This window comes from Priapulus caudatus, unplaced genomic scaffold (assembly GCF_000485595.1).
Source record: "Priapulus caudatus unplaced genomic scaffold, Priapulus_caudatus-5.0.1 Scaffold88, whole genome shotgun sequence".
NCBI lineage: Eukaryota > Metazoa > Priapulida > Priapulimorpha > Priapulimorphida > Priapulidae > Priapulus > Priapulus caudatus.
Window position 1 is genome coordinate 580867 of NW_014577149.1, and position 12701 is coordinate 593567.

The 12701-nt window shown below is 40.8% G+C and overlaps 2 protein-coding genes across 2 annotated transcripts in view; both read right to left on the minus strand.

The window, feature by feature from the left end:
• LOC106804807 (solute carrier family 23 member 1-like) overlaps nucleotides 1-568 on the minus strand; it is a 4229-nt gene extending 3661 nt beyond the window's left edge. The window contains exon 1 of the mRNA XM_014806157.1: nucleotides 538-568. The gene's annotated coding sequence lies outside the window, so the exon portion shown is untranslated. The remainder of the gene's footprint in view (nucleotides 1-537) is intronic.
• The window catches only part of LOC106804801 (solute carrier family 23 member 1-like), a 23846-nt gene extending 16713 nt beyond the window's left edge, over nucleotides 1-7133 (minus strand). Inside the window, exons 1-3 of the mRNA XM_014806149.1 lie at nucleotides 7053-7133; nucleotides 3620-3712; nucleotides 3372-3475 (exon numbers count right to left, since the gene is read on the minus strand). Coding sequence (XP_014661635.1) covers nucleotides 3372-3475; nucleotides 3620-3712; nucleotides 7053-7083 — 228 coding nt within the window. The 5' untranslated portion in view covers nucleotides 7084-7133. The remainder of the gene's footprint in view (nucleotides 1-3371; nucleotides 3476-3619; nucleotides 3713-7052) is intronic.
• Between the last annotated feature and the right edge of the window lie 5568 nt (nucleotides 7134-12701).

Consider the following 12701-nt stretch of genomic DNA (forward strand, 5'->3'; position numbering starts at 1 on the left):
CACTAGAAAACTGTGGTAGGTCGATGTATGCAGGAATAGCAGTGCATGCCAGTTTCAATTAAAAATTTAACATTATATACTGCTAATAACAGTAAATAAAACTTATAATAACTTAAATAATAACAATTTACTACTACAACATTGCGACTAAGAATCAGCATGAAGTTACACTCAAGAGAATGAGAACAAACTGTACGAAAACTGAAATAAACAATCCATGAAAACACGAACGTAAAATGACAATCATAGACTTTTTATTCATTACATAATAATGAATAAGAACGAAAATTATACGATTCGACATTATTTCATCGACCGAGAAACAAAAAGAATCTGAGGATTAGCTGCCATGTATATGTAGTTTTATTATCACATCTATATGACATTTTGCCCTCTCTATTGATTTTTTAAATTATGCGCACCATGTAATTGTATAGCAATTATAAAACGGTGTCTATCTTGTGTTTTTTTTTTTTTTTTTTTATTTTTTTTTTTTTTTTTCTACACTTTACGTGCGGCAGACGTATGTGCATGTACCTTCAATAGTAAAGCTTGTTGACTAAGTGAGGGTGGAGGTGGAATGCTCAATATTTTTGACATGACTAGTAGTCTCGATAGGCTCTATGATTTCGCTAGATGGCAAAGCCGCGGACGACAAACGCGTGCTACGGAGCATGTTAGCAGGCTATCTCTGTCCTGAAAAAGAATGGCTGTTTATAGTGGTAGACCCATTACAGTCACTAGTCAGCACAAGTTAGTAGTTATATATTTATTATAATATATATATAGATATATAGATCAGTTTGTGTGGTGTGTGTGCGTACGTGGTGCTGCGTGTGCGTGTGGGTAGCTGCGTGTGGGTGTGCGTTGTGCGTGGCTCGTGTGCAGTGGTTGTTGCGTGCGTGGCGTGTGGTGTGTGTGTGTGTGTGTGTGTGTGTGCTGTGTGTGTGTGTGTGTGTGTGTTGTGTTTGTGTAGTGTGTGTGTGTTGTCTGTGTGTGTGTGTGCGCGCGCGTGGGTATCTCCGTATGTACTCCGTGTTTCCGCGTTCCTGTGTACAATAGGAAGAGTTCTCTCGATCAGGCGTGCATGCAGTATTTGCATATCGAAATACGTGTGTGGTATAGGGTTGAATTTATCGTCAGTTACCTGGGTAGGGGATTTTAAACCAGGGCGTGTGCGCTATTGCGCTTGTTGATCTGTTCGCGCCCAGATGGCGTCGGAGGGTTTGTCGGAAAACTGAGCAGCGGTGAGAATCAGACAGAGAAGCCATCCAGCTATCATTCCGATGAGTATCTGTAGAATAAAGATAAGTTATTCGGAGCTGTGATGCACGACTAGCTAGATGCATAGAGGAGCAATGACTGCTGGATCAGCATCATAATTGTTCATATTTAAAAAAATTGGTGGTATTTGTTTGAATATAGCTGTCAACCAGAGACGCAATGATAGCAAGAGGGGAGGTGAAAAGTCACAAAAAGGAAGAGGCAACAACAGAGAGCTAGACAGAGTGAGTCAGGGGTTAAGAGAGAGAGAGGGAGGCAGGGAAAGAGAGACACACAGACATAGAGGCACAGAAAAAGATACAGAGAGAGGGAGGAGACATAGATGGAGAAAAAGAGGGAGAGGGTGGTATAGGGGGAGAACGAGAGAGGCAGGAGAATGGCGAGCGAGGAGAACTTGAATACCAATGCGGGATTCCTTATATGTGGTTGTGTTTTTACTGAGAAAGCATCAAATACCAGCGGACATAAGTAAAACTCACCGGGGAACACAGTGAAGATTTGGTAACCTGAATGGTTTCCATCGTCCACTTCGCGTCCAGCTTAGGTATCGGAACCGATACTTTTCCGTTGATGTACAAATGCAGAGATCAATGCTACAGCGATAGTGCTGTAAAGTAATCTAAGTCAGTCCTCCTGTGACTTCGCCCGTGGGTGGTCGTGGATCTGCTGAATCCTCAAAGTTTGATATGGCTGGACCGTTTGGATCAGAGTGACTCCTGTCAGGCTTACGTCGGATGTCTCAACGGGTGTTGTGAACGGCTTTGCGCTGCCCGCGCAGAAATGAATCGATACCATCTTGCTTGCTTTAACCGGGCAGTTGCGAAGTTATGTTTCTCGTAACATAGGCTAACGTCTCTGTTGAAATCCCTAAGACGAATAGGTGTGCTGTGGTGTGAATCCGCAGTTGGCCAGATGCTGTGTCCGTGAAGTGCAGTGGTGCGCGCCTGCAGTGGCGCGAGCATGCCGGGTGGGGCGTGCGCGTCGCATATCTGTGGTGTTGTCGGTGTTGATGGCGATGTGTGTGGTGTGTGTGTGTGTGAGCGCAGGCACCTGTGTGCGTTGTGGCCGGCGCGCGCTCCAATTCGCTTTCACATCACCCCTCACACCCTGGTGAATGTGCTGTGACCGGTGGCTAGCGTCGTCTAGATATATGTTTTAAATGAAGATGTTCATGTAAAAGAATTAATTAAAGATTAGCTATCAGCACACCCCAGTTTTGGAGCACAATGTTAGTTAGATAAACATAATTGTATCACACATTAAGCAGCAAAGATGGAGCCTTTGTAGTCTGACCAGATGCTCCTAATGACCCAAAACCATAGACGCACCGGTAATCCCGATGCAGCACTTGATGGAGGAAGCCGACCAAACTCGAACCGAACCCAGTAAATGAGTAAGAATTCACTAGTAATTGCACAAACCCTAATGCAGCACAGATTCTATAGCGTATGGATTAAACTGACACGAAGCCTTAAAACAGAATTATTAACGATGGTTAGTCTGCACGCTTAGATGCAGGGAGAACAACTGTATTTACCGAAAGGAAATCTCATCAGTACTATACAATACGAGTAGAGATGGACAAAAGACGATAATATCTCTAAAACATCTATCGATGAGATGGCAAGATCCCGTTTTGTTTTATGAGGTAGAGTAGAGTAAACTGAAAGTCAAAGCAAGATACTTTAAATAAATGATACATGATTACAGTAATAAAGTGCCTACAAGAGAAGCACTAAATATAGTACCATATTTAATCCTGTAGCTCACGTACATATAGGACAACTAATGCATAAATTCTTGGACAGTAACTGTGTGTGTGTGTGTGTGTGTGTGTGTGTGTGTGTGTGTGTGTGTGTGTGTGTGTGTGTGTGTGTGTGTGAGGGTAATAATGCGTATAATAATAATAATACATATAATAATACATATTTAATACATAAACCTTTTACGTATGCGGGTTAATGTGCTCTTTTTGTTGGTTATATCAGGAGCGTATAATGACAAATTGTCATTATACGCTCCTGGTTATATGTTTATAGTTATTTTAACAGTCTTGCTCTGAGTGTGTCATGATATCTGATTTGTACCTGTAGGCCGAACAGTACGGAGAGGTGTATTGGAGGCTTGTCGTCGATTCCATATATGAGCCTTCCTCTCTCTTCTTTAGAGTCACTGCCATCGCGTCTATTCTCTAAAACGTACAGATATTACAAAAATATTGAAACATATGCTCAGCACACGAAAAGTTTTTTATTGGTAATGTTACGCCGCGGTGTTGCAAGTTGCATAACGTATAGTATTGTAATATTGTCATCGTTGACTTTTAAGTAAGAACCTTTTTCATTCGCTGGAGTCGTGATGCTTTCTTCGTCCGTAGTCGCTCTCACGTGCCCATTGTTCTCCACTGATTCCATGACGACAACGTCGTCTGCGACGTAAAATATAATATGCAGCAACTTTGCGCGTTACTAGCTTCAATATGATGCTTGCACCAACACCACAATAGACTACGCTCGCACGATTTACATCGCTATATAACTTGTGCTGTTCTGCCAAAATGTTTGGTGTCAAATTCCAAATGCTGTTTGCGGGGTCAGGGTTCGTGCATATAGCTCCCGCTGTGAGAGAAATCGCGCTCTTGTTTGTTGTGATGCGATAGATATCGGCTGCTGAATGGATTGACGGCAATGCATAGACGGGCTCCAGTATTAATCGTCCTGGTGGCCGAGCCTGGTTATTGGTTCTCGAGGACCGATTGAACCAGTCTGCGCTTTTTGCAATGCTGGTGCATCAATGTTGTTTGTTTGCTAGCATCTTCTTTAAATCGCCGTTTGTCATGCGAATGTTTAGGTGCATGTGTCTTTACTCGCCATGTATCATATTTCCTATAGTATGTCAGATAGTTCAGTTCACGCTTGTGTGCATATTCATCAGCACGATTAATCTTGGCGAATCATGCGCAACTACGATGTCAAACCGATCTGAAAGTTGCCTTGTATCTTTTTGTGCACGTGACCATAGCGGACCAATCAAATTCATGCGAAATATAGACGTAAAGGTTGATGAGCCTATTTACTCACGTAGTTCTATTCCACGGCGTCTTCTTTCTCGTCTGCTATTCCGTAGCATTGTCAAATCGTACTTGCCCTGTAACTTTGTTTTAGATTTCGTCTCTCGTCCTTTCCCCTGTTTTCGCAACTCACTGCATGGTGTTTAATGATATTGCCTTTAAAACTGAGTTGTAAGTTTAGGCTTCAACTCCTTACGCCAACATTATAACCAGTATGGCCTGAATATTAAATGATTATTAGCGATTAGTATGTCATATACTAATTACATAAACGGATGTTGTGAATAAAATTGCCATGGCTAGCCATCTTAACTGGTAAGATGTCACGTTAGACATACTTGTCTCGACCTCAATAAAGTATTGTGCAGAAGAGCGCAAAACCTAACTACAAGTCTCTACCTGTCTACCTTGAACAAGTCTGGGTCAGACCAGACTCAAGCACTCTCGCAAGCAGTAGCGATACAACCGAGTAGGTTCTGGTGCATACAATGCGGTCATTAAGTTGTGGGGTGTGGCACGGTTACGCGTCCGACTCCAGCTGGGTTGAGCGTGTCGGCGTTCTTTGACGATTTATATAATAACTAGCAGACTAATACCCGTACAACGACCTAATCGTGCCTTAAAATATAAACTTCATGTAAGTGACACAGTGCATTTCATGCAACTGAAAAGAAAAGAAAAACAACAAAAAATTTCGAGAAGAAACAAAGAGCGCAATTCTATAAGTGAGCAGGGGAAAAAGTGCTCAGTTGGAGACCATTTGGTTGAAAGGAAAATACCGCAAAATCTATCTATCTATCTATCTATCTATCTATCTATCTATCTATCTATCTATCTATCTATCTATCTATCTATCTATCTATCTATATCCATGCATGCATTCATCCATCCATCCATCCAGCCAGCCATCCCTCCATCCATCCATCCATCGCATGTCATGCCATGCCATGCCATGTCATGCCATCCCATCCCATCTCATCCTATCCCATGCCACCCCATGCCACCCATGCCATGCCATGCCATCTCATCCCATTCTATTCCATCTCATGGGATCCGATCCGATCCCATCGCAGTCGACCCAATCTCATCCCATCCCATCCAATCCCAAACAATAAAAAATAATATAAAGAATATAAAGAACATGAAAATAATAATAAATAATAATAGTAGTAAATAATAATAATAGTAAAAAAATGGTAATTTTTTTCAATTTTTAACTTTTAAATTTTTTTTTAATAAATGTAGTAAAATTTATGTTTTACATAAATTTTGAAATTAACGCTGAAGTGGCAGAAGTAGATACTAAAGAGTAAAAAATTAAAGGAAACTTGTTTTTTTCCCAAGCTGAGGTTCGAACGGCGAATTTCGGGTTATGAAACGAGCTCCTACCGACTACGCTACGGCGGCGGTCATGACACGCGAAATAATTTCCACGTACATGATGATTGAATTTTTACTTTTACAAATTTTTTAATTTTTGTCTCAGCCAGAACCATCTGCAAGACGTGGTGATTCTGAATATATCTTCAGTTAGCGCGATTAAGTGAAAAATCACGGAGAAAAGCGAGGTCAAACAAACACACACACACTGACACACAAGATTAGAGCTCTGCTTTATAGTAAGTAAGGATGGCGGAGAATATAGAACTATTAGTTGAGCTCATAGGGTCTATGTCCCCAGGGTACTGCCGGAACGTACCCTGGGTACGGTCCGGTATACCGGAACGTACCCTGGTCACTATTTGATATGGTTAGGATTAGGGTTAGGGAGTAGGCGTAGGCGACATCCCTAGACTCATTAGTGGAGTAGGCGAGGTACGGTTCGGCATATTAGATAGTACCAGGTTACGTTCCGGTATACCGGACCGTACCAAGGGTACCTTCTGGCAGTACCCCGGGGGACATAGACCCTCTCAGCATTAGTTGACAAGGTGAAATTTAGCAACGAATCGAACCAATTTCACGAGACGAAAGATTTCGCTCGGTGTGTTTCTATGTCATGTTTAAGGTGCTATGATATACAGAGCAAAATCGTTATCAGAATGCAAAATAGACAAGATACCATTAAATCTTTATCATGCTACCATGTAGTAGGCCTATATTTAAATATTGATATGTAACTTTAATGTTATTACTAGAGTTATATCTGAATGTATTGTGTATGTGTAGAGGGTACATTTATTTTACACGAAAACTTCAGTTACAATACGCTACACGATGGTCTATTTATGTCTAACTATGACTCGCTGCTGTTTCTTCTACTATTATTCTTTCTCAATGTACTATGTATCTATGTATCTATGTACTATGTATGTATATCGTGTGTATGGACACGAGTTAGTAATTACATACTGCGCATTGTGTATTTATATGTTGAACCTCTATCTGTTTTATAGATTGGTCATTTGCTATGCATTAAATCCCACGTTTTGTTTTTACGAAATGAACGATATTACCTATTTAACAGGGAAGCGCATTCTTTCCAGTCATAGCCTTTTTGGAGTTACTCCCGTATATTGTGACACTACACTACTACACAGCATTCCATGGAACATACGCAAGTACGCTAAAACGTATGTAGCGATAGACACGATAGTCAACGAGTTACTCTGCGAAACAATGTTAAAAATAATTATATTGAACAAATACTTAGTTCAAAGAAATCACCGTAGGTTTCTATGAGCTATATATGTTTTACCAGTATCGGTGGTCCATACGAGGTTATCCATTGCTGTTACGGGGAGATGGGCTCCACTCGCTGCTAGTGCTACTATGTATTGCCGCGATCCAGGCCGACCCTGCTAATATTAGCTGCCGTCACATGCCAACAACTTAACGTGCTTGGCTGAACGTGACTGAATAGATAGTTCTCAATGGGACTTGGGACCAAGCGTGACGCGCTGTTGGCTTGGCGCAGCATTAGAGCAGTGTGCACACACCTGAAAACTCCAACGTCTTGATATCAATCAATAGTCTTGATATGACGTAAATGAAATTAATGTCTTTATTAATCGTCTCAATCGTCTTGATATGTGACAGTGCATATCAAAAAGGGAATCATACCGGTCGCTTCCCAATAATACGCTGATGCGTTCGTATGCTATTATAGTTGTATCTATTAAAATTAAACATTACAGTTGTACTTTGTGTTACAAAACCTGCACTTGTGGTCCCAATCAAATGAAACAAAAATAGGTTCTAACTGCAGCTCTCGTGAAAAATAAGCTCAAGACACCTGCGATCTTCTCGGATACTTTAGCGTAGCTGCTTATAAATGTTAACGTGGTATATAGAGATGGGTCTCAAATTGAAGAAAAGCGCGCTAGTTGTGTTTTCTGTTCAAGCACTGAAAGCATGTTCTTGAGCATCGCCTCGGCAATATAGCCTCAGATATTTGCGCACGCATGCCTAATATCTGCTAAATTCCAGAATATTTTCCTGAAACTACATGTTTAAAATACAGATTCCGAGACATCATAATCTTATTGTAGTTTAGTACGAACAACGTTGACCTTATAATGTCTAACTTTACAAAAGTTAGATGTACAAGCCTCTTCACATCAAAATTTCTCAATAATTTGGTTAAAGTTATACTGCATGCACATTTCTCAAGGGCATATACTCCTGCCCGTTTTGAGCGCTTAAGTTTGGCCGAAATAAATTATCATAGCTGGCAACCTGACAAACCGCGAGCGGGATTTTTAGGTACATTAGCATTATGAAAAGGATCATGGCGGAATGCTGCGGCCAAAGTGATATTTTCAGGGCGATTTTGCCATGCAAATCTCTCCAGGGCATACCCCTGCCCATTTCGAGCGCGTAAGTTTGGCCGAAATAAATTATATTGGCTGGCAACCCGACCAACGACGCTAGCGCCATGCCTATGTACATTAGCATAAGAAAAGCATTATGGTGGGATGCTGCGGACAAAGTAAAATTTCTAGATCGGATTTTAGCATGCACACCTCTCCAGGGCATACCCATGCCCATTTCAAGCGCGACAGTTTGGTCGAAATAAATTATCTTGGCTGGCAACCAGACCAGCGATGCGAAACCCATTCCTCCTACATTAACTTAGGAATAAGATTGTGGCGGGATGCTGCGGACAAAGTGAATTTTCTAGGGCGAATTTCATCAAATATACATTTTTATTGCCGTTTGTCGACGCTACTCTCGCGCATGAATAGTAGGATATGATTCAGAAAGACATGTATTTTTGCGAAACTTTGTACTTTTAAAGCATAGCGTGCAAAGGGGCGAGTAGTTACCCACCATGCTGATGCGTTTTCTTAATATTTTGAAGGACCAAGTCGCTCTAATATAGCTCTCACGTAATATGATCTGTAGCATCTAATCTCTGTGCGCAAATGCAAAGCAAAAGTGATCATTCTCTCCTGAAATGATATGTTAAAAGTCGTGAAATTCCTAGCTTCACAACATCCCAATTTCGCGCAAAGGCGGTTAACATGATTTATAAATTTTTCTGTCGTTAGTCGGCGCTAGTATCGCACATGAACAGTCAAGTGTAATGCCGAACTAAATATAGTTTTTAAGAAATTATACGTTTAAAATATAGGGAATATAGAGCAGACTGGCGATCAGTTTCATGCAAAGAATTACATTGATAATGCCTTACATTTATTACATACAAGTTTATTACTGCCCCATCTCTATACCATTCCTATAACGCACTACATTTTAGCGGCAGATCTCTATGAGCACATCGTCAATACCTGTCAAAAGCAATGATTCTTTCTCGAAATTACATGTTTAAATGGAGAATGGAGAATGTACTATAGTGCAATGCGAATAATTGCGATCCTAATGCCTCAATCTACTATCGCAGATGTGTCCGAGCTTGGCAAACTATATATTTTTATTATATAGTATATATATATGATATTATGATATACATATATATATAATATATATATATATATATATAGTATTAATATACTATATTATAGTAATATATACTACCCTACACACACACTCAGCGAATAGTTTGATCTGAAAATTACGATGCTAATGTGCTGCAACTTTTCATTTAATATATATTACTTGTATTAAGCTACATTTATCCTATATAAGAAAATAAAGAAATTCATCAGGAGTACATAATGTCATAAATTTGTCATGAAATACTCCTGATATATATATATATATATATATATGTGTGTGTATATATACTTCTTTGTAGATTTGTACTTTTAATCATTAATGCTGCGTAAATATTAATATTGAGACGTAAAGAAAATACAATGTTGGCAGCATCACGAATTCGCGCAAGTGGCGTTCGTTCGCGCATAAACCGCGACCAAATCCTCTCTACACGCAAGGAAAAAATTACGTCCGAGTGTTTAGCCCAACTACCTGCCGTTATTGTTGGCGGCAGGTTTTTACGGGAAAACGTCGTAGTAGTGGTCCAGCCTCTGCAGTACCCAGTTACGCAATGCCCGCTAACATTGGGCAGGACCGAAAGAACTGCAATAAAGAGCAACGAACGTTCGCCTAAATACAGACTGTGGCAGTCAGGCTCACTTACTCAGCTCGTGTCTATAGGCCCACCGTAGCTAGTTTTTTAATTTATACAATTAAGCAAAAGTTTACAAAGCAAAAAAAAGTTCAGGTTCCATCGCTGATGATTGTTATCTGGTAGCATGGTATTGCAGCAGCTCAAATGAATAAAATGCGGAAGCTTGAATCGTTGCTAAAAGTGTCAAACAGTCTGATTGCCTTGGATTACACAACAACGAATTAGTTAGGCATACTCACATGATTACTGAAAAAGCTTCACGTTACACGTGGGCTATATCTATATTTCACGACTATTGCAAGGATCGTTTGCACCCATTCTGATTTCGACTGTATCGCCGACTCTAAAGAGAAACGCAAATCGATTGGTATTTTACGTGCAGTGATTTTATATGTTTTAAAAAAGAGATGTTGTAATGGCACTTGGAATCTCAAGTTTATTGACCGTCTCTTGCACAATCTCTCTATCATAACGGAGCTTATTCATGCTGGACTACCTTATGTGTAATTTCATATAAATACATCTACATATCCACACAGCGCGTAAGTGCAGCATATCCGCCTCGCTCTGTCTCACACATCCTCGCGCGCCGATGGATTACACCTGGACCATTTCCCCCAGTTTGACCAAATTTCCTCATCGGACAATAGATAAATGAATCAAATACTTCGTCCGAAGACGAAAGTCGGGTTAATAAGCAGTTATCGTCACCACATGAAAACACTGGGATTGATATTATGCTGTCCCTCCCTTCCGGGGGGCAACTCCATTATTCAAATGTACTGGAACGTGCTGCTGGACAGGTATATTTTGCCGAAACATGTATATTGTGCACATGGGTGGGTGTATCTAGATACCGCACATCCATCCAACTGATATTGACCAAATATCTGGCAATAAACAATATTAGACTCAATATATCACCAAGCGCCAATATTGGACACCTAATATATGGCAGACTATTCAACAAATATTCGGCAAAAACAAGACTTGGCCCAATTATCACGCAACCGATATCAGAGCCAATATTTGCTATATTGTACCAAGAAGGACACAACCCGAAACTGTGCGCAAAATTGCAACAGGGTATACCATTTTAGTGCAGTATATATGGGACAGGGTAGTAATTAGGGCGTCAACAGCGGTTTTTGACCGGGTTAGAGTTTTCAGTCTCCGGAAGCCCCCCCCCCCTACCCTGTCGAGACAAATGCCCCCCCCGGTGATGGCAAGTAAAACCCCTTTGACAACACCCGAATGTCGTAATTGAAACCTAAGTGCGCAATCAAATGCGCATTCGTAACCGAATGACATAAAATTCGCATTTCAATTATGTGATATAACCGTTGACACACCCGAAACAACCAAAACGGCAAATCCGAACGCAAATCCGAACGCAAACCGAACGCAAATCCAACAACAAGGCATTCAACAGGATCGTCACGAAGAAACACCACGTTGATCTTCATCATCCAATGCACAGGATGCTTTAGCGAAAGACACCACGTGATTTCATCATCCATCCCACAATCGCGAACAGAAACGCGTGTTGTAAAAATTATCGTTGCACAACACCGCCGAACCGAACGAATCAGAACCGTTAAACGAAAAATACTGCTCAATCCACATATCGTCATGATTGATTGAAATATATCTACATTGATGCGCATTACAACCATATCTGGGGTGTACGATAACCCGCTTGAGCGCGATCAAGATGCGGCGCATGCAAAGCGGCATTAAAAAGTTCGCCTTGGGTGTCAACGGTAACATACTGTATCTGAATTATAGTATTAAATGGCTGTTGGTTGGGGCACTATGCTCTCATCAGTGTTGCTGAGGGATAGCGTATCACGTGCCCGAGCGTGAGCCAGGCACTATTCCCTCCCAAAGCCAACACTATACAGCATAAGTGTGCCCCCAAACAACAGGCAATTAACTCGTTTTATCATGGGCATACATCATACTATGCCAATCTACTTTCATGCCTTATATACCTCTTATACTCGCACCTAAATTGCGCCAGTGCATTTTCTAGATGTAACCAAAACCTGCGAAACACACAACCACAATTCGGCCATAATTCGAGACTCTGCGTGGCGCCCAGACCAGGAAAAGAAAAAAGGAGATTCGTGACGTAACACTACAATGCGTTATAATAACAATGCGTCGCGTCCAAGCAATAGTGCCCGCTCAGGCGGCACCTATTGCTTCATAAGTGTTGCGAAACGTATGCGAATAGAATTTTCAAGCGAGTTTAATCGACGTGATAGGCACTAATACGCTCATATAGTGCATCTCGATTTTTAAAATCTACTCCATTGGTGGTTGAGCTGTGAGTTAGAGCAATTCCTAACGTAATTGGTAATGTTGATTTTACCTATATTGCATCTAGTGCCAATATATCCCGAGAAGCATAAACATGTGTAGCCGTCACTATGGTGTCTACATGTTCCGTGCTCACATGGATTCGGCAACACAATGATCGGGGTCGTCTGAACGCAAGACACTACAGAGAATTGACACGGCGCAAGCGACAATCCGCCGATTATTTTAACTCGTCTGACAACCAATTATGGCAAACACCGGACGACCCATTTCTCGTAAAATGATGAAATATGAGTAAATATTGCAATAAAATTGATAATATAATAAATACATTTTGATAATATCAACATACCGTCCACTGATTGACTGGTTTAACAGGTCTGTGGCTGTTTGACGCGTTATTCTTATGAAGGACTGCACTTAACTTGTGAGCTAGAAAAACACATTTTTGACTGTAATAATATTTTATCCTAACGCATATGAATC